Source organism: Oncorhynchus keta, chromosome 2 (assembly GCF_023373465.1).
Source record: "Oncorhynchus keta strain PuntledgeMale-10-30-2019 chromosome 2, Oket_V2, whole genome shotgun sequence".
Taxonomy (NCBI): Eukaryota; Metazoa; Chordata; class Actinopteri; order Salmoniformes; family Salmonidae; genus Oncorhynchus; species Oncorhynchus keta.
Genome location: NC_068422.1, coordinates 70,311,133 through 70,335,870, shown reverse-complemented (window position 1 = coordinate 70,335,870; position 24,738 = coordinate 70,311,133). Strand labels below are relative to the sequence as shown.

Genomic DNA, 24,738 nt, shown 5'->3' with positions numbered 1-24,738 from the left:
AGGCATTTCTTCCAGAACTCTGTGGGCTGTTCTACAGTGACGTCACTGGCAGATATGTCATGGCGTCTGTGGGGCTGAAGCTGGAGCTGCAATTAGCTAGCTAAAAGCTGTCGACAGTGTGTAAATCGAAATGGAGAAAAATGCAAACCTGCATCGAGATGTTGGAGGAAGTACTCTATGTGCTACTATTGCAGGAGAAATTGGCGATATTAAAACAGTTCGCGGAATGAAGGGAGCGACCGATACGTGCAAGATTAGTGATCATTCTCGCAGTACTTTGGTTAGTTGTACTACTAGCTCCAGTAGTGCCCCTAGCACTGCTAGTAATGCAATCTCCAGTGTTGAGAAATTAGATATGGCAGAAATGATCGAGTCTCTCTCGGTGCAAGAGAAGAACATTCAATCGAGTGGTTGGTCGGAGACATTGTCCTCTGGATCTGGAGATAATTTGAGTAACGGGATGGGATATGGCACGCAGCTGACTACAGGAAGTAGCGAGGGTGCCACCTCAAAGTTAGTAAACAACAAAACGGATGGCGAGCCCTCCTCGATGGGTTCAAGGATTACAGATGGTCAAGCTGAGGTGTTGGGTTGTGAGTCAGTTGAACCAGTGATGCTGGCAAAACCGACACACCTATGTCCGGACAAAACAAATACGGGAAACGTTAAATGTGGAGTTGCGATTGACAAACCCATATGCGAGGGTTTGCCGAGTGGGAGTGACCCGTGCATCGCGGCAGAATCTCGGAGCGTCGACTCACTTGAGTCTTTCTCGAACCTTAACTCCTGTCCCAGTTCCTATCTCAACAGTGAAGGGGTGGAGGACAAGGTGTTGGCAACAACAATACAGAGCGAGTATGGGGCTGATGGAACTAAGATCCCGTGCACCAAGGACCGGGGCGCTGGCCAGTCCATATACCACATCAAGTGGATCAAATGGAAGGAGGAAAACACACCTATCATTACCCAGAATGAGAACGGTCCATGCCCATTGCTGGCAATTATGAATGTCCTATTGCTGGCATGGAAGGTAAATGACTGACATCATAACCAGACCTCTGAGACAAGTTTACATGTGGTGTGCATGATGCCATTTGGAACGTTTACACATCTATTATTTGTCAATACTAAATTACTAATAGAGAAGTAATTATGAAGCTGGTCATCATAACTACGCTATCTGATGTATTATCAAAATAAAATAAAAATTGAATGATCAGTTGTAAAATAAACTATTGTCACCTGCCAGAATATAGAATACCATGAAAAGTTGAAGATTCCTAAATAAAATTATTTAATTTGGTCAGAATTTAAGTTAAAGTTCAAATTATACCACTCATATGCACTCCTCTTTATTTTTTCTTAATACTTAATTATTGTAATTTTATGATCGAGTTTGTTGACAGGTCACATTGACCAATTATACCATAGACCCAGTTGTATATCTTTTCCCCATGCTGCGGCCTTGGCAGCTCAGTCCCTCTCTTATGAGTAGTCTCTGAGAGCTTCCAATTGAGCCCTTTTTAAGCTTCTGGTTTCATTTACATCATAAAGATAGCGTTTAATTACTGTCAGTGATGGTTGGTTGGCAGGCAGTGGAGATTCTGATTCAGTATGTGTCTTCACAACTTAAACTGCAGCTCTGTGTCTCAGGTGTCTGAAACCTTCCCTAAAACCTCACTACCTACTGTGAAAATGGGTGACATAAAAGTGACTGTAAACAGAATTCTTTGCTTCAAACGGCTGTGTGTGTGCTGACAGTCGTGAAACCGCTGACAGTGCACTTCTGGTGACTTTAAACACAGCTTTCCACTTCCCAGGTGTGGGTGTATTTACTGTGAACCATAATCATGGGGGAGGGAGAAGCCTGTCAGCCAGGTTCTATTGGCCTGGCTAACTTTAGTCATGTTGCTTGGTTTGTTAAGTAATGTATGTGGTTCCATTACAGGTGAAGATGCCACCAATGATGGAGATCATAACTGCTGAACAGTTGATGGAATATCTTGGTGAGTATAAGTGAGAATCTGTTTACCAAACCAAAGACCCGAATGTCATTTAAATCAGCGACCTGTTCTTTAGTTGCCCTCCTGGAGGGTGACGTGTACAGTTTATTCCCTATCTCTAGTATTTCTCTAAGTTTACGGACCTGTATTTGTGACCTGTATTTTAAGCCTGATTAAAAATACAAGCCACCTTGACAGTGCTCGAAGGCAATGGACAATACTGTATTTTTCTTTGGTTTTGTACCTGTCTAGAAGGTCCATGTCACAAAATGCTAGTCTGGCTGTACATTTAGTACCCCAGTGCAGTGGAGCATTGAGCTGTAGTAGAAACTAGCCTGGGAAGTGCAATGTGACCTTAATGATAGAGTACTGGAGGGCTGTAATTATTTCCCACTGCCTGAGAAGGCATTACTGTATGAATAATCACAGGACCTGCCTCACTGCCTGCCTGGCCCCTCAGTCTTATTTTAATAATTTCCTCGCCTCCCTTCAGTAGACTGGATTTGCTGCCTCCTAGCTTTAAGATAAATAGCTATATAATATGGATTTCATATGATTTAAGCAATGGCACACAGTAATTGCATAGCTGCTGTGAAATCACCCATATGCCATTATTACCTGAGTTTTCCTTCGAAATAAACAAAACCTCCACTTAATTTTTAGCCAGTGAATACAATGGGTGCATTCGTAAATTCACTCTAGAGTGTCAGTGTTCTCTGGGCCGTTTGTAAATTCAGAGCGTTGTGAGATTGTACACTTTGACCGACAAGTAGGGTTGATCCAAGTGTTCTTAGTTCAGAACCGCAGCGAAGTACCCAAGATAAATTACTAAAGTTGGCTAGCTTGCTAGCTTCTTCCAGACACAAATAAGAGGGCACCTCCCTCTGAACATTTTACTCACCCTAGCAGAGCTAGTTAGTGTTTTCATGTTATCAGGAGGGTTAGTGACTTCATCTGTGTCACTGTCAACAATTTAATAAAACGTTTTAGCCAATGTTTATTTACAACTGTCCTAACAACCGAGTTTAGTGTGTTCGTAAATTCCTCAATTATACTTAACACTTTCAAACTAGAGTGCTTTGAAATCGGAGTAGATTGCCAGGTTGAATTTACGAACGCACCCAATAAATGAATTGGATTTACAGTATTTTGGAAGATTCTTTAATAAATTCTAAACTCTACCTGGGTCATTATACGCATTCTGGTTGTAACCTAGCTGCTGGACCTGCCCTCAGAAGAGTGCATATGGACTTGTATACCCATTAGTGATAAGCCTGGAGTCCTCACAGATGGTGGTTGGGTTTAGGGTCATAAAATATTGTATGGATGAAGTGCTGGTGGGTTGAATAAAGAGAAAACAATGCATTAAAAAAATCTATAATTGTATAATTCTTGTGCAATTCATATCTATAGACTACATTGAGGTTTTCCTTTCATTATTTATATCTGCCGTTAGTGTGTAGCGTAACTAGCGCCCTAAATGCACTCCAAATGCATTTGGGTACTTGGGCAGAAAAAGTTCAAATCGTTCCACTGAGGCAAAAAGGACAATGTCGGAGTTTAATTCAATAGTAGAAAAGCTGCGACATGGAGTGTTGATGTTTGGTGAATATGTAGTAAAGTAGTAAAAAGGGAGGATGGCAGTTCTGGCTATGTCATGTGTGATGATTCAACAGTCTCAAGACGGGGAATTCAAAATGGCACATCAAGGGAACTGTACTGTTCAGATGGGTTAACTGAAATCTGGACTGACTGTAGGTCTATAACCTCTCACATCGCCTAATATAACTCTAGCAGAATTAAGCATTTCTTGCAGTGAAATTATACACCAAATATACATTTTGAAAGTTGAACAGAAGTGGAGAAATATTATTAATTTCTTTCAGCATCTTGAGAGAATGAATGTGCGGTTCGGGACCATCTATAATCTTTATCAGCATCATAAAAGTGTAAAATAGGACAAATGTAAGCCATCACCTTAATAATAATAATAATATCTTATTATTTAAACCACATAAAATATGCATCCAAGCCGGACTGAGATCTTATCAAAAACGTGTCGTTTTAACAGCTTTTAATTTCCTTAACCGGTGAAACTGATGTCATTTGGACATTTTGCATGTCAAATCGTTCATGTTTTTTTTTTAAAGTTATTCAATTTTCTCCTTGGTCGCTAAGCGTATTTGCTGTGTGAAAGAAGCAGAGATGAAAGCGGAAAGAAAACACACCTTAACCATTTCAACTATACTGAACAAAAATATAAACAACATGCAACAATTTCAATGATTTTACTGAGTTACAGTTCATATAAGGAAATCAGTCAATTGAAATTAATTCATTAGGCCCTAATCTATGGATTTCACATGACTGGGCAGGGGGCGCAGCCATGGGTGGGCCTGGGAGGGCAGGCCCACAGGGGAGCCAGGCCCAGCCAATCAGAATTAGTTTTTCCCCATAAAACAGCTTTATTACAGAAATAAATACTCCTCAGTTTCATCAGCTGTCCGCATGGCTGGTCTCAGATGATCCCGCAGGTGAAGAAGCCAGATGTGGAGGTCCTGGGCTGGCGTGGTTACACGTGGTCTGGTTGTGAGGCCGGTTGGACGTACTGCCAAATTCTCTAAAACAATGTTGGTAGCGGCTTATGGTAGAGAAAATTAACATTACATTCTCTGGCAACAGCTCTGGTGGATATCGCTTAAGTCACCATGCCAATTGCACACTGGCATTGTGTTGTGTGACAAAACTGTACATTTTAGAGTGGCCTTTTATTGTCCCCAGCACAAGGTTCACCTGCGTAATGATCATGCTGTTTCTTTAGCTTCTTGATATGCCACACCTGTCTGGTGGATGGATTATCTCGGCAAGGGAGAAATTCTCACTAACAGGGAAATAAACTCTTTTTAGGGAAGTAAGCTTTTTGTGCCATGGAACATTTCTGGGATCTTTTATTTCAGCTCATGAAACATGGGACCAACACCGTACATATTTTTGTTCAGTGTAGATTAAAACATTAATACTGTTGATTTCTAACATTATTCTGGTGAGCAAAGGTTTATTTAGTCTTCTAGGATAAGAAGTAATTACAGAAGAGAAGTTGCCTGTATCTAATTATAGACAAGTTGAATAACATAGGCCTGCTTATAATTTCCAACATTTTGGTAGGCTATCTAAAAATGCCCGTCAAAAATGTTTTCCATCTCAGACTGTACAATGCTTCTTCTATGTTTGTGGGTCGGGTGATGGCTTTCGTTTTTTCATCAGCGCTTGTGGATGAGTTATTAGCAATTGCGGGAGGCTGCGGATGAACAAACAGCTCAACCACGCATCGCTAATACCCATGTGAGGTCAGGTGGTATGGTCCAGTATAGATTGACCAGGAGGACTGAAGAATCCCTGTGGACCAAGCCCTGCTAACGTCAGGGAAACAGGAGCTGTGTTCTTTCTCCATGCGTGGCACGCTGACCCCATTGCTTCCCTCCATAGCTGGGTGCTGTTATGATGTAGAACCAGGGGTGTCCTGTTACAAAAGGCATTCTCATCTAAGCTATAGAGAAAAAAAATCACTGTCACTATAGCCAAGCCCTCTTTTCATGGCATTGGTCAGTGTGGCTTCAATTTTACAAGCGCTATAATTCTTTGACTGGTGCTATGACTAGTGTCCCATTTTTGAGTGTGTTCTAGCTAAATGCATCATATAATGACTGTTAGGCGTCAATAACAACTCTAACTATAAGAGAAATGGAGCCACCAGCTGCCGAGTTCTGAGAGATGCCAGAAGTCCTGAAATGTATCCACATTAGTCATGCCATGGGAGTTGTTTACTTTCATATGATCATTTGGGGGTTCGGTATAGAGGTCAGTTTGTACCAAAGACTCCTGACTGTTTGTGCTACATTGTCCTACATTCTGCATGTGATTAGCAGATTCAACTGGTTTTGATTTAATCTGTATTAGTCATTATGGGCCAAGACACAGACTGTTGTTAATTTGTGGGTCAGGATATTTCTCACCATGGTTTAATTACAGTTTACACTATAGTGCTTCATTGGGGGACAGATTAGTTAGTTAGCTACCAAGATAGAATATAACAACAAAATGTGATTGGGAAACAGAGGGATGATTCTTCATTGTCAGGAAATATATTTTTGATGTCAGTCATGGGAATGTTCTTTACATTTCTCAGTTTGCTGCTTCTCTTCACGTATTTTTCATTATTTCATCATTTCATTTCATATTTTTGTACCAGGGGTGATAATGATTGTAAGCAATAACATTGTTACCTTTTGGTTAGATGTTACTTTTTTTGGATGCATTGGCTAGGAAAATGTAATTTACAATTAGTAATTGTCTGTTGTTGAACTCTGTTAATGGGAGAGCCTTGTGTTTCCTCCCCACAGAATCTGCCTCTGAGTCCATAGCGCTTGGTGTCCGTGACTGATTAATGCATGCAATTCAATTCCAATTGGAGTTTGGTTCATTTTGCTGGAAGAAAAAGTATCATCTACAGTGTGTGCATTTCATTATCAGACTACGTTATGACCAGGCAAATCTAATTTGACCTTCTCCAAATACTTTTTTATAAGAGAGGAGGAAAGCAAGAAACTGTAAACTACCCTGCTGGTCAACTGACATGAAACTCTGAGAGAGGAGACCATTCAGACTGACCCAAAACATTAGCACATTGAGCAACATAGTTGCCCATCTTTAGACATTTTAGAGGTAGCCTAGTGTGTGGGTCTGATGGAACACAGTACTCACTCCAACCCCATAGCTCTATGTTCAATACCAGTGAGAAGCCACAGAGAGGTCTTTACCCCCACTCCCAACCACTCAGGGCGGGCCCTCTCCCCCATTGTGCCCCTGATGGAATCACCTGATTGCTCCCTCTGTCTGCCTCTCTACACTTTGCTCATCTGCTCCTACAGATACCCATGGTTGATTCCTAGTTCTCAGTGTAAAAACATTCCCTGTCTCTTTCGAGTACACTGACTCACAGTGAGCACTTCAACCCTTCTGCAAATCACAGGTGACATGCAGTAATGAAGCACAGCGTTTTCATTTCACGCAACTCCTGTTTTTCCGACTGTGTCGTGGTATATTTCCTCTGAGGAATGCTCATGGTTGTAGCCATCCCTCTTCTGTACATTGCCGACCTTTAACTGTGTTATGCAGGCTGTGCGTATCATCCCAGATATGCCTCTGAGTCGTCTCTGCTCTTCTTTCACAAGTGCCCATAAATTGCAGCTCTGTTTGTGGAGACGGCTTTGTCTTTACTCTAGCTAGTGGCTGAGAGCTCATAGTGAATGGTTTGGTCCCTGGTCAAACCGTTCATCTTGTGTAATGTCCAGGAGCAGGCAGATAGGTCTGTCTCCTAGCCTCACCATTGCACTTCATTACGCACAGTTACTGTTTCATGCCCAGACAAAAAAATAATAGCTTGTGAAAAAGAGCTGCTCACAAAGAGCCCCATTTAACGTGGGCTGATTCAGACGCTGTATTAATAACTACTGTGAGGCCCATAAGGGCAGAAGTGAAGGAGATGTATGTTGTATTAGAGGCTGCTGGTCGATGTTGGGATTTAGTACTCTGTGGAGCATGCCAGTGAATCATCAACAGCAGCAGTAGAGGCCCGGGCAGGGAGGGCACCGTCTACAGTCAGCTGGCAGGGAACGGGGCAGGCGGAGGGAGGTAAGGGGAGTATGGCCGGGGGTTTCCCTGGGCATAGAAATGTCAGTCAGTTGACTGGCCTCAGCTGGGTTCATTCATGGCCAGGGCTGAGGAAGCCTGTGTCTGAGGAGAGGAAATGGAGATTGAATCAGAGTAGCTCCCCGGCTCTCAAATACACTGACCACTGGCTCACTTTGTTAAAGTAAGAAAGCAATCTTTGGATTATGAGGAAAAAGTAGGCCTATTTTTGGGGGGTTTCCAGATATAAGTCTCACAGAATCATCTTGTAACATCAAATATCTTGCGAGAGGGTATGTTTTCGACAGCTGGACACTGCCGCTGTGTGTTGCTCAGAGGGGGAGGGTGGAGTTGGGTGCGATGTTAATGGGTGGATGACAGGTGCACTGTGATTAGCACCACAGGGTCTTCAGTTTCTGTGGTGGTTGACTGACTTTACAAGGCTCTCCCTGCCTGCCCCAGTGGCTGCTCTTCCTAGGTCCTACACTAAGCCCTTAACACCTCTCTAGCGGCTCCCCACTGGCCAGGGCTCGACTGACCCTTCATGCCTGGCCGAGCCCTTCCTGGAAAAACAGCTGGCCAGCGCTTAACACTCAACATCCCGCTTCTCACTGAGGATTAGACACTTCTTATGGAATCAGAACGTAGTAGATAATATCACCTCTTCACATGGGATTGACGTAAGCAGGCGGTCCGTAAGCCTTGTGATGTCACTGGTGAGCGGGCAGGGCTCTACCCTGATTATATTTTCTCTCTCAGCTCCCCTGTGTGTCTATGGTTGCTTTAATTAGCCTGTATCCCCAGGTCTTCTGATGTTGCTTCCTCTCTCCCTCGCTCTCGCTCCCCTGCAGGAGACTACATCCTCGATGCCAAGCCGAAAGAGATCTCTGAAGCCCAGCGGCTAAACTATGAGCAGGTAAGGACTGTTGTTGCTTAAACACAATCAATAAGGGCAGTTATTCACTGATCATACGCATGCATGTCTGCCGGTCCATCTCTCTTTGTGTCTGTCTGTGGCTCATGTTGGAGAATCAGACAGGCATGCAGGATGAGCGAGGAGGCTGAGAGGGAGAGGCACGCAGGCTCTAGGCTGTTGAGTACCTCCCTCTTCCACTTAGATCTCTGATGGCAGAGCAGCAGCCAAAAAACAAGTCCGCAGCATCACACTATTAACTCGCACCACGCCAGGGGGGCTCACTTGTTCTCACTTCCCAGCCTAAAATATCCCTGCCTGCCGTTTAGTGACTGCAGTTCCTGTCCTCTTCTATCCAGAAATATATCATATTCTAATGGGCAACGATGTAATGCTGAGTATTTATACAGTCATGTGCATCTGCGTCAGTGCATTTGCACAACATTTGCATTGGGAATGAATCTCCAGAAAGACCAATGAATGTATATTTATGTAAGATGAAAATAAGCGTTGTGATGATAATGGTTATATGGAAAACAGCCCACTGCCCCAGAGCTGCTTTTAGCCCCTATATAGGTTATATAAGCCGCGTCTTGCCAGGCCTACGGCACAGCACGGGTCATGAGGGGGCAGGGTGCTCAGGCATGCATGACTGAGTTCAGATCGAGGCCAGCACTGGGGCTCTGAGTGGTTCACATGGCCTGGCAGGGATGGCTTTCTCATCCACACTCCCATCCACGCTCCCATCCCTGCTGCCTGCCTGAAATGTGGGAAGGGCACGGCCTCTCTTCCTGTCCTCTTCCTCTCCACTCTGCTGTGGCAAAGAACCAGCACATCTGTGAATGTTATTCTTTTCACGGACGTCATCGCTCAGGAAGGAGAGAAGTAATGTGTGCGTGTGTACATACCAGAGTCTGGATTACTGTCCGAGGAGAATGTTCTGACTGCTGTACAGTCGTAGCTCTCCAAGCTCCTGGTACGTTGTGGGGATTTAAGATAAAAAACTAGCAACACTCAAATTAAATGGTGTTGGACTCATTGTAATTATGGTGGTCTGATCTTGGACTATGGTCCAGAACACCAGGCTCTGTGGCGTGTGTGTGTGTACTGTGTGTGTCTGTGTGTGGATAGGCCATGTGGTGGAGTTTAGGGCAGGCTCTGTGCTGTTAGCTGGGGCAGAAACAGTTGTTGGTTCCTGTTAGATTTGGCTGTGTAAGCGCTGCCTCAACACGGCAGGAGAGCACTCGACCAGGAACGGAAGGAGCCTCACACCATGAATAGAAATAGTGTAGAGAGAGTGTTAGGGAGGCTGTCTGTCACTAGGGAGTCTTTAGCATGCCAATGTGCATGCCAAACCAAAATATAATACATTTGTAAAAGATTCAAAAATAAAAATATATCTATATATAATCTTGTTCTTGCCTTTGTTTGATATTGTCTGCTGCATATTTGAATAGTCAAGCTCCTTTTATGATTTTGAAGAGCGTTGAACGAGTTCATAACAGAGTTCTATTTATAAACTCTGGCTTCAAAACATCATCTGTCGGAGGATATGAGGATTAAAATAGCGATTGCTTGGCTGTTGTTAAACAGTAACTCAGAGACTGGAGAGCTTAGTGAAGGTTTATTCTGTAAAGACTGGTCATGGTCCCCTGATAAAGGGCACTCCTGAGAGATAGCACGCTGTAGCACTATTCACTTGACAGCGTTTTTGTGGTTGTATGATATAGAATATTGTATTGAGATAGAGATGCTCCTAAAAAATAATGTAGCAGGATGGGAGTGTGTCGCTGTATATAACCATGATTGTGGATTTTAAGAGTGCACAGTTGTAGACTAAAATGCAGACTTAAAAACGGACATAGGCTACCTAATAAAGTTTTGTGCCAGATCTCCATAATACCTGGGGAACAGTCCAGTGTGCCTTTGACATGACAACTGAATTAAAGCTCTTGCATGTGTCTGTCAATCAGTCAGCCTCGTGGTCCTATCAGCCTGATTTGCCAGCGGATGGAGGTCTGGAGTCACTCCCCAGTCCTCAGTTGAAGCAGAGTATGTGTGTGTGTGTGTGTGGGTGTGAGAGACTAGCTGGTTTGAGCTGGTGGATGAGCGTGGGTGTGTGTGGCTCTGCCACAGGGTTGTGGGACTTAAATATTGATCTGGCTCACAGCCTGCTAGTGGAACATGTGACAGGAAGGTCGGCCTGTTTATCCAATCAGTCTCCCTCTTCCGTAAAAGCTGGAGTGGAACCATTGAATACTGGCCTTCATTGTCCAGTGCCCACGGAATTGTCTATTGTACATCATCACATACAAATACCACAGGCTCTATGTGGATCCCATATTCAGCACAGCATTTATGATTAGTGTGGTTAGGGTGGCTTTACTTAATGTAGTCTGGTCGTAATCTGTAGTCTGTGAGCGGCTAGAGCCGAGTGGAGCAGGGCTTGGCCACACAGCAGGAGGGAGTGGGTGTGCAGAGCAGGCAGAATGTTGGGCAGAGCGGGAGCAGTGGGCGAGCACGTTCCTGATCTCTTACTGTGCTGCCAGCTTTGCCACCCACCAGACAGAGACGCAGTGCCCACACAGTTGTGTGTGCACTTGTCAGTGTGTGTGTTTTTGCTTGTAGGCACATTTTGTATGAACAGCGCTGACTCACGTTTGACTTGTGCTTTAGCACCTGTCCTCAAGAATACAAGCAGGAAAACAAGGAGGATAAAGCAGAGAGAATCCTCGCTGTGTGTCTCAATGATGGACAACATGACCCCAAAAAATATTGAGACCATTATTCCTTCTCCACCTAACTTTACAGTTGGCACTATGTATTGGGGCAGGCAGAGTTCTCATGGCATCCGCCAAACCCAGATTTGACTGTCGGACTGGTGAAGATGGTGAATCATTATTCATCACTCCAGAGAATGCGTTTCCACTGCTCCAGAATCCAATTGCAGCGGGCTTTACACCACTACAGCCGACCCGTGGCATTGCGCATGGTGATCTTAGGCTTGTGTGCGGCTGCTCGGCCATGGAAACTCATTTCATGAAGCTCCCTGCGAACAGTTCTTGTGCTGATGTTGCTTCTAGAGGCAGTTTGGAACTCGGTAGTGAGTGTTGCAACAGAGGACAGAATATTCTGCTTGCTTGTTTGGCCTACCACTTCGCGTCTGAGCTGTTGTTGCTCCTAAACGTTTCCAGGGCAGAAATCTGACGAAGTGACTTGTTGGAAAGGTGGCATCCTATGACGTTGAAAGTCACTGAGCTCTTCAGTAAGGCCTTTCTACTGCCAATGTTTGTGTATGGAGATTGCATGGCTGTGCTCGATTTTATACACCTGTCAGCAATATGTGTGGCTGAAATAGCCAAATTCACTCATTTGAAGCAGTGTCCACATGATTTTGTGTATATATAGTGTAAACAGCAAAGCACTGTGGAAGTGGATGAAGCCCCCCTTGCTTAGTGAGGTGCTAATCAGTAGCTCTCAGGGGGTTCATCTGATGTCATGTGACTGAAGGCCTCTGCCCTTGGAGTGGAGCAGCTGCATGGTCTGTTACATGGACCATACTAATCCTCCCCACAACTGTCCACAGGAGTCCTAATCCCCCCACACGCACAGATCGTCCAGCGAAAGGCTTTTCAATGAGCCACACCGCTAAGTACGAAAGCTGCAGAATCTCCCTGCTTTTGGGGATTTATTTTCCCTCTTATTGACAGGTTATCCTCTTAGAAAATTAAGAAAACACAGTCACCCATTCTCACCTCTCTGTGCGTGTGTGGGGTGGGGGGACAGCTGCAGAGGCTCCCTGTGACACAGACGGTGATCAATATTGTTAAGGTTTTAAAAACAATTCTAATAAATGCAACAGTTGGACAATAGATGAAGATACTCCAAATTTTGAGATTTTTAAAAATCCATCAGGATTGACTGAATTATATATAGCACATTAAACATTTGACTGGCATGGAAAAATAATGAATGGCGTTCAGGGATTTTGTTGGGAATTCAGGTGTTTTTTTTGGGGGGGGGGGTGCACTAATACATTTTATAAAGGTATTAGGTATTTATTTTATATTTTATGTTAAAATAAAGAAAATGTGTATGTGCAACATTTTGCAGAAATACAGTGGGTGTATTTGCATAAATGAAAACATTAACATAAATGGGTGGAACAGGGCTGCAACAACAAACACTTGCTCTGTCTACCCTACCATCACTCACCTGCTCTGTCTAGGACTCTGTCTACCTGCATTCACCTGCTCTATCTAGGACTAGGTTGACCTGCACTCACCTGCTCTGTCTAGGACTCTAGGTCTACCTGCACTCACCTGCTCTGTCTAGGACTCTAGGTCTACCTGCACTCACCTCCTCTGTCTAGGACTCTAGGTCTACCTGCACTCACCTGCTCTCTCTAGGACTCTAGGTCTACCTGCACTCACCTGCTCTGTCTAGGTCTACCTGCACTCACCTGCTCTGTCTAGGACTCTAGGTCTACCTGCACTCACCTGCTCTGTCTAGGACTCTAGGTCTACCTGCACTCACCTGCTCTGTCTAGGACTCTAGGTCTACCTGCACTCACCTGCTCTGTCTAGGTCTACCTGCACTCACCTGCTCTGTCTAGGACTCTAGGTCTACCTGCACTCACCTGCTCTGTCTAGGACTCTAGGTCTACCTGCACTCACCTGCTCTGTCTAGGACTCTAGGTCTACCTGCACTCACCTGCTCTGTCTAGGTCTACCTGCACTCACCTGCTCTGTCTAGGTCTACCTGCACTCACCTGCTCTGTCTAGGTCTACCTGCACTCACCTCCTCTGTCTAGGACTCTAGGTCTACCTGCACTCACCTGCTCTGTCTAGGTCTACCTGCACTCACCTGCTCTGTCTAGGTCTACCTGCACTCACCTGCTCTGTCTAGGTCTACCTGCACTCACCTGCTCTGTCTAGGTCTACCTGCACTCACCTGCTCTGTCTAGGACTCTAGGTCTACCTGCACTCACCTGCTCTGTCTAGGACTCTAGGTCTACCTGCACTCACCTGCTCTGTCTAGGACTCTAGGTCTACGTGCACTCACTTGCTCTGTCTAGGTCTACCTGCACTCACCTGCTCTGTCTAGGACTCTAGGTCTACCTGCACTCACCTGCTCTGTCTAGGACTCTAGGTCTACCTGCACTCACCTGCTCTGTCTAGGACTCTAGGTCTACGTGCACTCACTTGCTCTGTCTAGGTCTACGTGCACTCACTTGCTCTGTCTAGGTCTACGTGCACTCACTTGCTCTGTCTAGGTCTACGTGCACTCACTTGCTCTGTCTAGGTCTACGTGCACTCACTTGCTCTGTCTAGGTCTACGTGCACTCACTTGCTCTGTCTAGGTCTACCTGCACTCACCTGCTCTGTCTAGGTCTACCTGCACTCACCTCCTCTGTCTAGGACTCTAGGTCTACCTGCACTCACCTCCTCTGTCTAGGACTCTAGGTCTACCTGCACTCACCACCTTTGTCTCGGACTCTAGGTCTACCTGCACTCACCTGCTCTGTCTAGGACTCTAGGTCTACCTGCACTCACCACCTTTGTCTCGGACTCTAGGTCTACCTGCACTCACCTGCTCTGTCTAGGACTCTAGGTCTACCTGCACTCACCTACTCTGTCTAGGCCTAGCTGCACTCACCTCCTCTGTCTAGGACTCTAGGTCTACCTGCACTCACCACCTTTGTCTCGGACTCTAGGTCTACCTGCACTCACCTGCTCTGTCTAGGACTCTAGGTCTACCTGCACTCACCTACTCTGTCTAGGCCTAGCTGCACTCACCTCCTCTGTCTAGGACTCTAGGTCTACCTGCACTCACCTGCTCTGTCTAGGACTCTAGGTCTACCTGCACTCACCTACTCTGTCTAGGCCTAGCTGCACTCACCTCCTCTGTCTAGGACTCTAGGTCTACCTGCACTCACCTGCTCTGTCTAGGACTCTAGGTCTACCTGCACTCACCTACTCTGTCTAGGTCTACCTGCACTCACCTCCTCTGTCTAGGACTCTAGGTCTACCTGCACTCACCTCCTCTGTCTAGGACTCTAGGTCTACGTGCACTCACCTGCTCTGTCTAGGTCTACCTGCACTCAGCTGCTCTGTCTAGGTCTACCTGCACTCACCTCCTCTGTCTAGGACTCTAGGTCTACCTGCACTCACCTCCTCTGTCTAGGACTCTAGGTCTACCTGCACTCACCTGCTCTGTCTAGGACTCTAGGTCTACCTGCACTCACCACCTTTGTCTCGGACTCTGGGTCTACCTGCACTCACCTGCTCTGTCTAGGTCTACCTGCACTCACCTCCTCTGTCTAGGACTCTAGGTCTACCTGCACTCACCTGCTCTGTCTAGGTTTACCTGCACTCACCTCCTCTGTCTAGGACTCTAGGTCTACCTGCACTCACCTACTCTGTCTAGGTCTACCTGCACTCACCTACTCTGTCTAGGTCTACCTGCACTCACCTACTCTGTCTAGGTCTACCTGCACTCACCTCCTCTGTCTAGGACTCTAGGTCTACCTGCACTCACCTCCTCTGTCTAGGACTCTAGGTCTACCTGCACTCACCTCCTGTCTGGACTCTAGGTCTACTGCTCACCTCCTCTGGGTCTACCTGCACTCACCTCCTCTGTCTAGGACTCTAGGTCTACCTGCACTCACCTCCTCTGTCTAGGACTCTAGGTCTACCTGCACTCACCTCCTCTGTCTAGGACTCTAGGTCTACCTGCACTCACCTCCTCTGTCTAGGACTCTAGGTCTACCTGCACTCACCTCCTCTGTCTAGGACTCTAGGTCTACCTGCACTCACCTCCTCTGTCTAGGTCTACCTGCACTCACCTCCTCTGTCTAGGACTCTAGGTCTACGTGCACTCACTTGCTCTGTCTAGGTCTACCTGTACTCACCTGCTCTGTCTAGGTCTACCTGCACTCACCTCCTCTGTCTAGGACTCTAGGTCTACCTGCACTCACCTGCTCTGTCTAGGAATCTAGGTCTACCTGCACTCACCACCTTTGTCTCGGACTCTAGGTCTACCTGCACTCACCTGCTCTGTCTAGGACTCTAGGTCTACCTGCACTCACCTACTCTGTCTAGGTCTACCTGCACTCACCTCCTCTGTCTAGGACTCTAGGTCTACCTGCACTCACCTGCTCTGTCTAAGACTCTAGGTCTACCTGCACTCACCTACTCTGTCTAGGTCTACCTGCACTCACCTACTCTGTCTAGGTCTACCTGCACTCACCTACTCTGTCTAGGACTCTAGGTCTACCTGCACTCACCACCTTTGTCTCGGACTCTAGGTCTACCTGCACTCACCTGCTCTGTCTAGGACTCTAGGTCTACCTGCACTCACCTACTCTGTCTAGGTCTACCTGCACTCACCTCCTCTGTCTAGGACTCTAGGTCTACCTGCACTCACCTGCTCTGTCTAAGACTCTAGGTCTACCTGCACTCACATCCTCTGTCTAGGACTCTAGGTATGCCTGCACTCACCTGCTCTGTCTGGGACTGCCTGCACTCACCTGCTCTTTCTAGGACTCTAGGACTACCTGCACTCACCTGCTCTGTCTAGGACTCTAGGTCTACCTGCACTCACATCCTCTGTTTAGGACTCTAGGTCTACCTGCACTCACCTCCTCTGTCTAGGACTCTAGGTCTACGTGCACTCACTTGCTCTGTCTAGGTCTACCTGCACTCACCTGCTCTGTCTAGGTCTACCTGCACTCACCTCCTCTGTCTAGGACTCTAGGTCTACCTGCACTCACCTGCTCTGTCTAGGACTCTAGGTCTACCTGCACTCACCTGCTCTGTCTAGGACTCTAGGTCTACCTGCACTCACCACCTTGTCTCGGACTCTAGGTCTACCTGCACTCACCTGCTCTGTCTAGGACTCTAGGTCTACCTGCACTCACCTACTCTGGCTAGGTCTACCTGCACTCACCTCCTCTGTCTAGGACTCTAGGTCTACCTGCACTCACCTGCTCTGTCTAGGACTCTAGGTCTACCTGCACTCACCACCTTTGTCTCGGACTCTAGGTCTACCTGCACTCACCTGCTCTGTCTAGGACTCTAGGTCTACCTGCACTCATCTACTCTGTCTAGGTCTACCTGCACTCACCTCCTCTGTCTAGGACTCTAGGTCTACCTGCACTCACCTCCTCTGTCTAGGACTCTAGGTCTACCTGCACTCACCTGCTCTGTCTAAGACTCTAGGTCTACCTGCACTCACATCCTCTGTCTAGGACTCTAGGTATACCTGCACTCACCTACTCTGTCTAGGTCTACCTGCACTCACCTCCTCTGTCTAGGACTCTGGGTCTAGGACTCTAGGTCTACCTGCACTCACCTGCTCTTTCTAGGACTCTAGGTCTACCTGCACTCACATCCTCTGTTTAGGTCTCTAGGTTTACCTGCACTCACCTGCTCTGTCTAGGACTCTAGGTTTACCTGCACTCACCTACTCTGTCTAGGCCTACCTGCATTCACCTGTGCTGTCTAGACTGCCTAATTAATGACTGTTGTTGTCACGTTCTGTCGCATAATTCAACAATTGTGCCAATAGCAGGATACCCTCAACACGCTTGGCTCTAGATTACACCCATACATACTTTGAATTGTTTGCGAGTTCAGACATAATATCACTAATCCGAGTGTTCATTTTCAGAAGTTGCTTTCATTTCAGTGCATTTAATTTGTCAACATTTCAACTGTAGCAACTTTTTTTTTCAATTCTACAAAAATGTGCACCCATCTTTCCTCTCTTTCTTGTGTTGTGTTGAAATGATGTTACATCCCTGAAGAAGCTTTAGTGTTCTTCTAGATGCAACTGAATGACTATGTATTCCATTTCAGGAGCTACCGGGGTGTTTGACAGGTCATTACAAACATTTCCGCGGTCGTAACGTTAACGGGGAAAACGACAGGCACAAGGAAACGTATGATGGAGTCACAGAAGTCAAGTGAAAGCAATAAATTCAGGAAGATTTAGGTGACAAGTGCATGTCACATCCCTCAAACACAGGAATAGATGACTGAAAAAGACAGATCCTCAGGTGGGCGGGGCATGCGCGTTGCTACAGACGGGTTTTGTTAGCCTTTTTTTGTGTGTCTGAGTGGCGAACCACAGGAGGGCGTGATGAGTACGGTAGACAGGAAGTTCCTTGGTCGGAACACTTTCTTATTTGTTCAGTTTGTACACTTGACTGATAGTTCAAACTAGCAGGTATCTGTGGGTGAGTCTGCTGTTCTTCTAGCTGAAACTGCTGTAGTATGTGACAGTAGTTGGTTCACTGTCCTCAACATTTCTTCCAATGTCAAATCCTATTTCAATGCCGTAGTCAACAAGAATTCTACAAAGACTAACATCCCTGGCTAAAGACCTTGAAAAGGAACATGACTTTCTATTTGTTGTCTCCCAGAATATGAGTGATGCCATGGCGGTGCTGCACAAGCTGCAGACAGGGCTGGATGTCAACGTGAAGTTCACAGGGGTGCGGGTCTTTGAGTACACCCCAGAGTGCATTGTCTTTGACCTGCTGGACATCCCTCTCTACCACGGCTGGCTGGTGGACCTGCAGGTGAGAACCCTTCCCTCTCTGAGCCCCCTTTAAAAGTAGACTGAGCGAGTTGCCGTAAATGCAATATCCGCAATAACAGAACGTTGAAGCCCGAGGCTGAACTTCTCTGCTGTTTTTGGGCCTGTAGCTACCACGTTGTAGCAGTGTGAAGCAAACCCCGTGCACATGCCCAGATCCTCTGTGTGACTGTGAGAGTATTGCATCGCATCTCAAGGAAGTAACTATGGTACTGCTCACGGCAACATCATAAGTACCTTTAAACCCATGTAGCTATTACTATGATATACAGGCAAATATATTGTTAAAAGTCACCTTGTCCTAGAGAGATTTACACTGTTATCAAAGCGTCATGCCAGGGTAAGCCTACATCAAACACAGCCCTTATTTGAAGTGTTTCTAAAATCCCCTATGGGAAAAATGAATGGTGAAAAAACGATTGGAACCATTTCCCTGTTTGACCACTAGGTTTTATGGGTATTATGACTCATACTGTGGTACTCTATAGGCGTTTGTCAAATAGACAATCAACCAACTCCACACATTATTTATGAAAGAAATGACTTCAGAATGACTGGTTAGTGTACAGCTCCTCTTGAGTATTTTTCTTTTGAAAACATGACAATACGCTCTTGTCACTTGTTCTTCACTGCATAGTAGAACACAACAATGGTTGATGAATGCTCTCCTCTTTTATGTTCCCTCCAGATGGGCGACACAGTGAATAGTAGAACACAACAACGGTTGATGAATGCTCTCCTCTTTTATGTTCCTCCAGATGGGCGACACAGTGAATAGTAGAACACAACAACGGTTGATGAATGCTCTCCTCTTTTATGTTCCCTCCAGATGGGCGACACAGTGAATAGTAGAACACAACAACGGTTGATGAATGCTCTCCTCTTTTATGTTCCTCCAGATGGGCGACACAGTGAATAGTAGAACACAACAACGGTTGATGAATGCTCTCCTCTTTTATGTTCCTCCAGATGGGCGACACAGTGAATAGTAGAACACAACAACGGTTGATGAATGCTCTCCTCTTTTATGTTCCTCCAGATGGGCGACACAGTGAATAGTAGAACACAACAACGGTTGATGAATGCTCTCCTCTTTTAGGCTCCCTCCAGATGGGCGACACAGTGAATAGTAGAACACAACAACGGTTGATGAATGCTCTCCTCTTTTATGTTCCCTCCAGATGGGCGACACAGTGAATAGTAGAACACAACAATGGTTGATGAATGCTCTCCTCTTTTATGCTCCCTCCAGATGGGCGACACAGTGAATAGTAGAACACAACAACGGTTGATGAATGCTCTCCTCTTTTATGTTCCTCCAGATGGGCGACACAGTGAATAGTAGAACACAACAACGGTTGATGAATGCTCTCCTCTTTTATGTTCCTCCAGATGGGCGACACAGTGAATAGTAGAACACAACAACGGTTGATGAATGCTCTCCTCTTTTATGTTCCCTCCAGATGGGCGACACAGTGAATAGTAGAACACAACAACGGTTGATGAATGCTCTCCTCTTTTATGTTCCCTCCAGATGGGCGACACTGTGAAGGCAGTGGGTAACTGCAGCTACAACCAGCTGGTGGAGAAGATAATCTCCTGCAAACAGTCAGACAGCAGCGAACTGGCTGGGGAAGGTGGGTGGACCAACCGACTGAGGGGGTGGGGGGTTGCTTTCTTTCTCGCTGCTGCTTCCTCCTCCCCCCCCGACTACACATCCCAGGCTGCTTGATAAGGCCGGCATTTCCTCCTATTGCGCTGAGCAGATATACGGAGGCCTGGGCTAAACATTCCTGTGGACGGCTGACTTTAGTTGAGCTCTGTTCTTTCCCTCTCTCACGCTGCTCGTATTGCTCACCCAGGGCAGTTCAGATGTATTCCTGTCATAGGCACGTTTTCTTCTGGGCTGAGTGTTTTGTGCTTTTAGCATCAAGTTTAAGTTTTATTAGTCGTATATATGGGATACGCACGGTAGACATCGTCCAACGAAATGCTTACTTGCAGGTTCCTTGACAATGCAACAACAATAAGAAAGAATAAAATCTAAGAATAAAAAACAAAGTAAATGGCTCAGTAGAATAGAATAAACATTTTAACATCCCATAAATAAATAATGACAGAGCGAGTCAGTTGGCGGGGTGAAGAGCTGCGTCTGTTTCTCCCAACCTCTCCAGTGCTTCTCCACTGTCTTTCTAGTTTCCTCTTGTCTTAGTTCGATTATCACCCTCTCTCTCCCCATCACTCAATACAACTCTATCTCTTGCGCTCTCTGTCTCTCATTCTAGGTCAGTGTGTCTATATCCTTGTCTGTCTGTACATCACTTTATATCTCTATCAGTCCATAAGTCTTTGTCTCTGTCAGCCTGTCGGTCATTGTCAGTTTTGCGTTTGTGTCTCTCACTGACTCGCCTTCTCTCTCCCCTTCCATCTCTCTTTCTCCCTCTTTCTTTCTCCCTCTCTCTCTGCCTGCAGGCTTTGTAGCCGAGCAGTTTCTGCACAGCACGGCCACCCAGCTGACGTACCCCGGTCTGTGTGAGCTCACGTCCACCGTGCAGGAAGGAGAGCTCTGTGTGTTCTTCAGGAACAACCACTTCAGCACCATGATCAAGTTCAAGGTGAATGACCACTCAAATGAGTGAGCCTTTATCCACTGTTTCATGCCCTGTGGTTATGACAAATGGGGCCTTGCAGTACTGTTTACTGTGAATGGGTCTTCTTTACTTTCCTCTGCTACAGCGTCCCCAAACCACCGTCCATTATGAACAAAAACAAGTCAAGTCTGCCTTGTCCTGTTAGTAGTGGGAAAGGGTGTTATATAAATGAATTGCATAATGTTACCGAATTCATATCACTCAGTCCCAGATAAACCTTTATTTCAAACGTATTGCTAACTTCCGGATCAGATCACCCCTTTGTATTTTGTAGGTTGTTGACACATGGGGACTCTTTCATCCAAGTCTTTACAACCATCTGTTAACAGCTGAGCACTGTTAGTGTGTTCCCCTTCTCCCTGTCCTCCCCCTCCCAATAGATCTCCCCACACCCCAGTCCCAGGTGATGTAATGTTCAGTACACAGGGTTCTTAGGCTGGTGCGAGGGCATAAATACAAATGCCCCTTAGAGCATGGTAGACACGTGATGGGGACCTATTCAGCACCTAGAGTCTGAATGCTATCTACAATGGTTTCACCCGCCTTGTGCTCCCTCCCCTTATCACTGCTGCTGGGACAGGCTCTTCCTGTTATCTATAGCAGGGGAAGTGGAGCGTGTGTGCGTGTGCGTGTGCGTGTGCGTGTGCGTGTGCGTGTGTGTGTGTGTGTGTGTGTGTGTGTGTGTGTGTGTGTGTGTGTGTGTGTGGCACGCATGACCCCAAGATAAATGCTTACCAGTACCAAAGCCCCCCTCATTTAAACAAACACACAGACCTGTTATCCAGGTTATCTACTACAGGAATAAGAGGGTGTGAAAGTGTGTAGATGTGATTTCTGGCTGTGATAAGACGTGTGTGAGTGTATAACGTGTGTCTTTGTGTGTTCAGGGCCAGCTGTACCTCCTGGTGACAGACCAGGGCTTCCTGACGGAGGAGAAGGTGGTGTGGGAGAGCCTGCACAATGTGGACGGGGATGGCAACTTCTGTGACTCTGAGTTCCGCCTGCGACCTCCGTCAGACCCAGAGACGGTGTACCGTGGACAGCAGGACCAGATAGACCAGGTCAGACCACTAGACCGCTACGCCAATTGGGCCCTCTGATCCAGTTCCACTTCATTAATGGGAGCAACGATAAACCCATCTAGCTGAATCATGGCAGCCATTTCACACTGTTGGGTGCACCACATATCTCTTGCAGAGGATTGTATACCGTGGAGAACAAGGTGCACAGTCACAGTGCAGCATTACAAACATACTAGGTCAGGGTGAGCCACAATCAGAGTTTACCTGAAGAGAAACAGAGTGGATGGTATTAAAGGTACAGCAAGTATTACCCATCCCCTCTATCTGGGCTCTGTTATCCCCATGGCTTCCTTGCCTGCTCCATCTGCACTCAGCTCTACTCTGGAGAAGTAGCGGGGAGGAGTTCCTCAATAATAGATGTTCAAAGCTCTCCCGTTAAAACCCTCCCCACTTAGGGTTTTAATGCCTGATCAGGAGACGACCGTGACATGTGGCGCCTCCCTCTGTACTGCTTTGCATCACGCTGCGCTTCGATTGGCTGTTTAATAATGCATGATGTGGTTTGTGTCCGTTTGTGACAACAGCTGATTGGCTGGCCCGTTAGGCCTGGTGGCAGGGCTGCCCAGCAGCTTGTCCATCTGCCAGGGTCGATATTCACCACCCTCACCCAGTACAGAGAGAGAGGGAGGGATCATCTCTGCTCACGCTCTCATCTACCCAGACACTATTATAACTACAAATACCTAAATACCTTCCAGACTCACATCAAACATATCCAATCCAAAGTTAAATCTAGAATTGGCTTCCTATTTCGCAACAAAGCATCCTTCACTCATGCTGCCAAACATACCCTTGTAAAACTGACCATCCGACCAATCCTCGACTTCAGCGATGTCATTTACAAAATAGCCTCCAATACCCTACTCAATAAATTGGATGCAGTCTATCACAGTGCCATCCGTTTTGTCACCAAAGCCCCATTAAAGGGGCTGAATAAAGGGGCTGAATAATTTTGCACGCCCAATTTTTCAGTTTTTGATTTGTTAAAAAAGTTTGAAATATCCAATAAATGTCGTTCCACTTCATGATTGTGTCCCACTTGTTGTTGATTCTTCACAAAAAAATACAGTTTTATATCTTTGTTTGAAGGCTGAAATGTGGCAAAAGGTCGCAAAGTTCAAGGGGGCCGAATACTTTCGCAATGCACTGTATCTCTCTGGTCACCCCCAAAACCAATTCTTCCTTTGGCCGCCTCTCCTTCCAGTTCTCTGCTGCCAATGACTGGAACGAACTACAAAAATCTCTGAAACTGGAAACACTTATCTCCCTCACTAGCTTTAAGCACCAGCTGTCAGAGCAGCTCATAGATTACTGCACCTGTACGTAGCCCATCTATAATTTAGCCCAAACAACTACCTCTTCCACTACTGTATTATTTATCTTGCTCCTTTGCACCCCATTATTTTTATTTCAACTTTGCACATTCTTCCACTGAAAATCAACCATTCCAGTGTTTTACTTGCTATATTGTATTTACTTTGCCCCAATGGCCTTTTTTTTTGCCTCCACCTCCCTTATCTCACCTCATTTGCTCACATCGTATATAGACTTATTTTTCTACTGTATTATTGAATGTATGTTTGTTTTACTCCATGTGTAACGCTGTGTTGTTTGTGTCGAACTGCTTATCTTTATCTTGGCCAGGTCGCAATTGTAAATGAGAGCTTGTTCTCAACTTGCCTACCTGGTTAAATAAAGGTGAAATAAATATTATAGCCGACAATTAAGACAGTCTGATGCTGCACTCGGGAATATATTTGATTTCACTCTACATGAGGGTTATGAATGAATAAAGAGGTGTGTAGCCCTGACTTTAAAATGGCTGGTGTTTTGTAGCTTACAACTAGGCATACTTAAAAAAAAAAAAAAAAAAAGGTTTTTAAATACTTCAACTCTTGGCAGTGGCACATCATTCTGGTAAAACACCATGACGTGAAATGCATTGACGTGGTCCTATTCTATTTCTCTCCTTTCTTTCTTTCTTTTTCCTTCTTTCTTTCTTTCTATCTCTCTCTCTTTACCCCCTCTCCTCTCTGTATGCAGGACTACCTGATGGCGTTGTCGCTGCAGCAGGAGCAGCACTGTCAGGACCTGCAGTGGGAGCAGCTCCCTGAGGGCATCAGTGACCTGGAGCTGGCCAAGAAGCTGCAGGAGGAGGAGGACCGACGAGCCTCCCAGTACTACCAGGAGCAGGAGCAGGCTGCCGCAGCACAAGCACAGGTCGGGGAAGGAGCCTGGGAGGGAGGGAAAGGGGGATACCTAGTCAGTTGTACAACTGAATGCCTTCAACTGAAATGTGTCTTCCGCATTTAACCCAAACCCTCTGAGCAGGAGGGGAGCTTGTGAGAAGGGGGGAGGGAAGATGTGAGGAGTGGAATTGAATGAGGAATATGATGAGAAAGGTGCGTAGGGAAAAATGAGTAATGAGGATGAGAAAAAGGGTAAGGGTTGCCAGTTTATATAGATATAGCAGAGTCAGGGGCTTAGTCAGATAGAAATTAAATATATAGCTGACATGAATATGTTGTACACAATACATGTTCTGTTTGAATGCATGTTCAATGTAATTGTGATGCAATTAAGCTAGAATGCACGGTTCAGGTCTGTTCTTTTGGATACAGCCCTTAGCCGTGGTATATTGGCCATGTCCCACAAACCCCTGAGGTGCATTTACTGCTATTATAAACTGGTTACCAATGTAATTAGAGCAGTATAAATAAACATTTTGTTATACCCGTGGTATACGGTCTGATATACCACGGCTGTCAGCCAATCAGCATTCAGGGCTCGAACCACCC

The 24,738-nt window shown here is 46.0% G+C and overlaps 1 protein-coding gene and 1 long non-coding RNA gene across 3 annotated transcripts in view; one reads left to right on the top strand and one right to left on the bottom strand.

The window, feature by feature from the left end:
• Positions 1-7: 7 nt before the first annotated feature.
• Positions 8-24,738, top strand: part of LOC118359496 (ubiquitin carboxyl-terminal hydrolase MINDY-2-like) — a 28,870-nt gene continuing 4,139 nt past the window's right edge. The window contains exons 1-8 of one of the 2 annotated variants that reach the window (XM_052481883.1): positions 8-1,030; positions 1,949-2,006; positions 8,543-8,607; positions 18,032-18,190; positions 19,742-19,844; positions 20,680-20,822; positions 21,746-21,919; positions 23,984-24,160. In XM_052481883.1, coding sequence (XP_052337843.1) covers positions 131-1,030; positions 1,949-2,006; positions 8,543-8,607; positions 18,032-18,190; positions 19,742-19,844; positions 20,680-20,822; positions 21,746-21,919; positions 23,984-24,160 — 1,779 coding nt within the window. In that variant the 5' untranslated portion in view covers positions 8-130. The remainder of the gene's footprint in view (positions 1,031-1,948; positions 2,007-8,542; positions 8,608-18,031; positions 18,191-19,741; positions 19,845-20,679; positions 20,823-21,745; positions 21,920-23,983; positions 24,161-24,738) is intronic. The other variant, XM_052481882.1, reaches the window with a different exon arrangement.
• On the bottom strand, positions 14,747-16,378 carry LOC127912484 (uncharacterized). The gene is made up of 3 exons (XR_008082914.1): positions 16,274-16,378; positions 15,238-15,412; positions 14,747-15,078 (listed from the first exon to the last, which is right to left on the bottom strand). It is a non-coding gene; the product is annotated as an uncharacterized LOC127912484 (long non-coding RNA).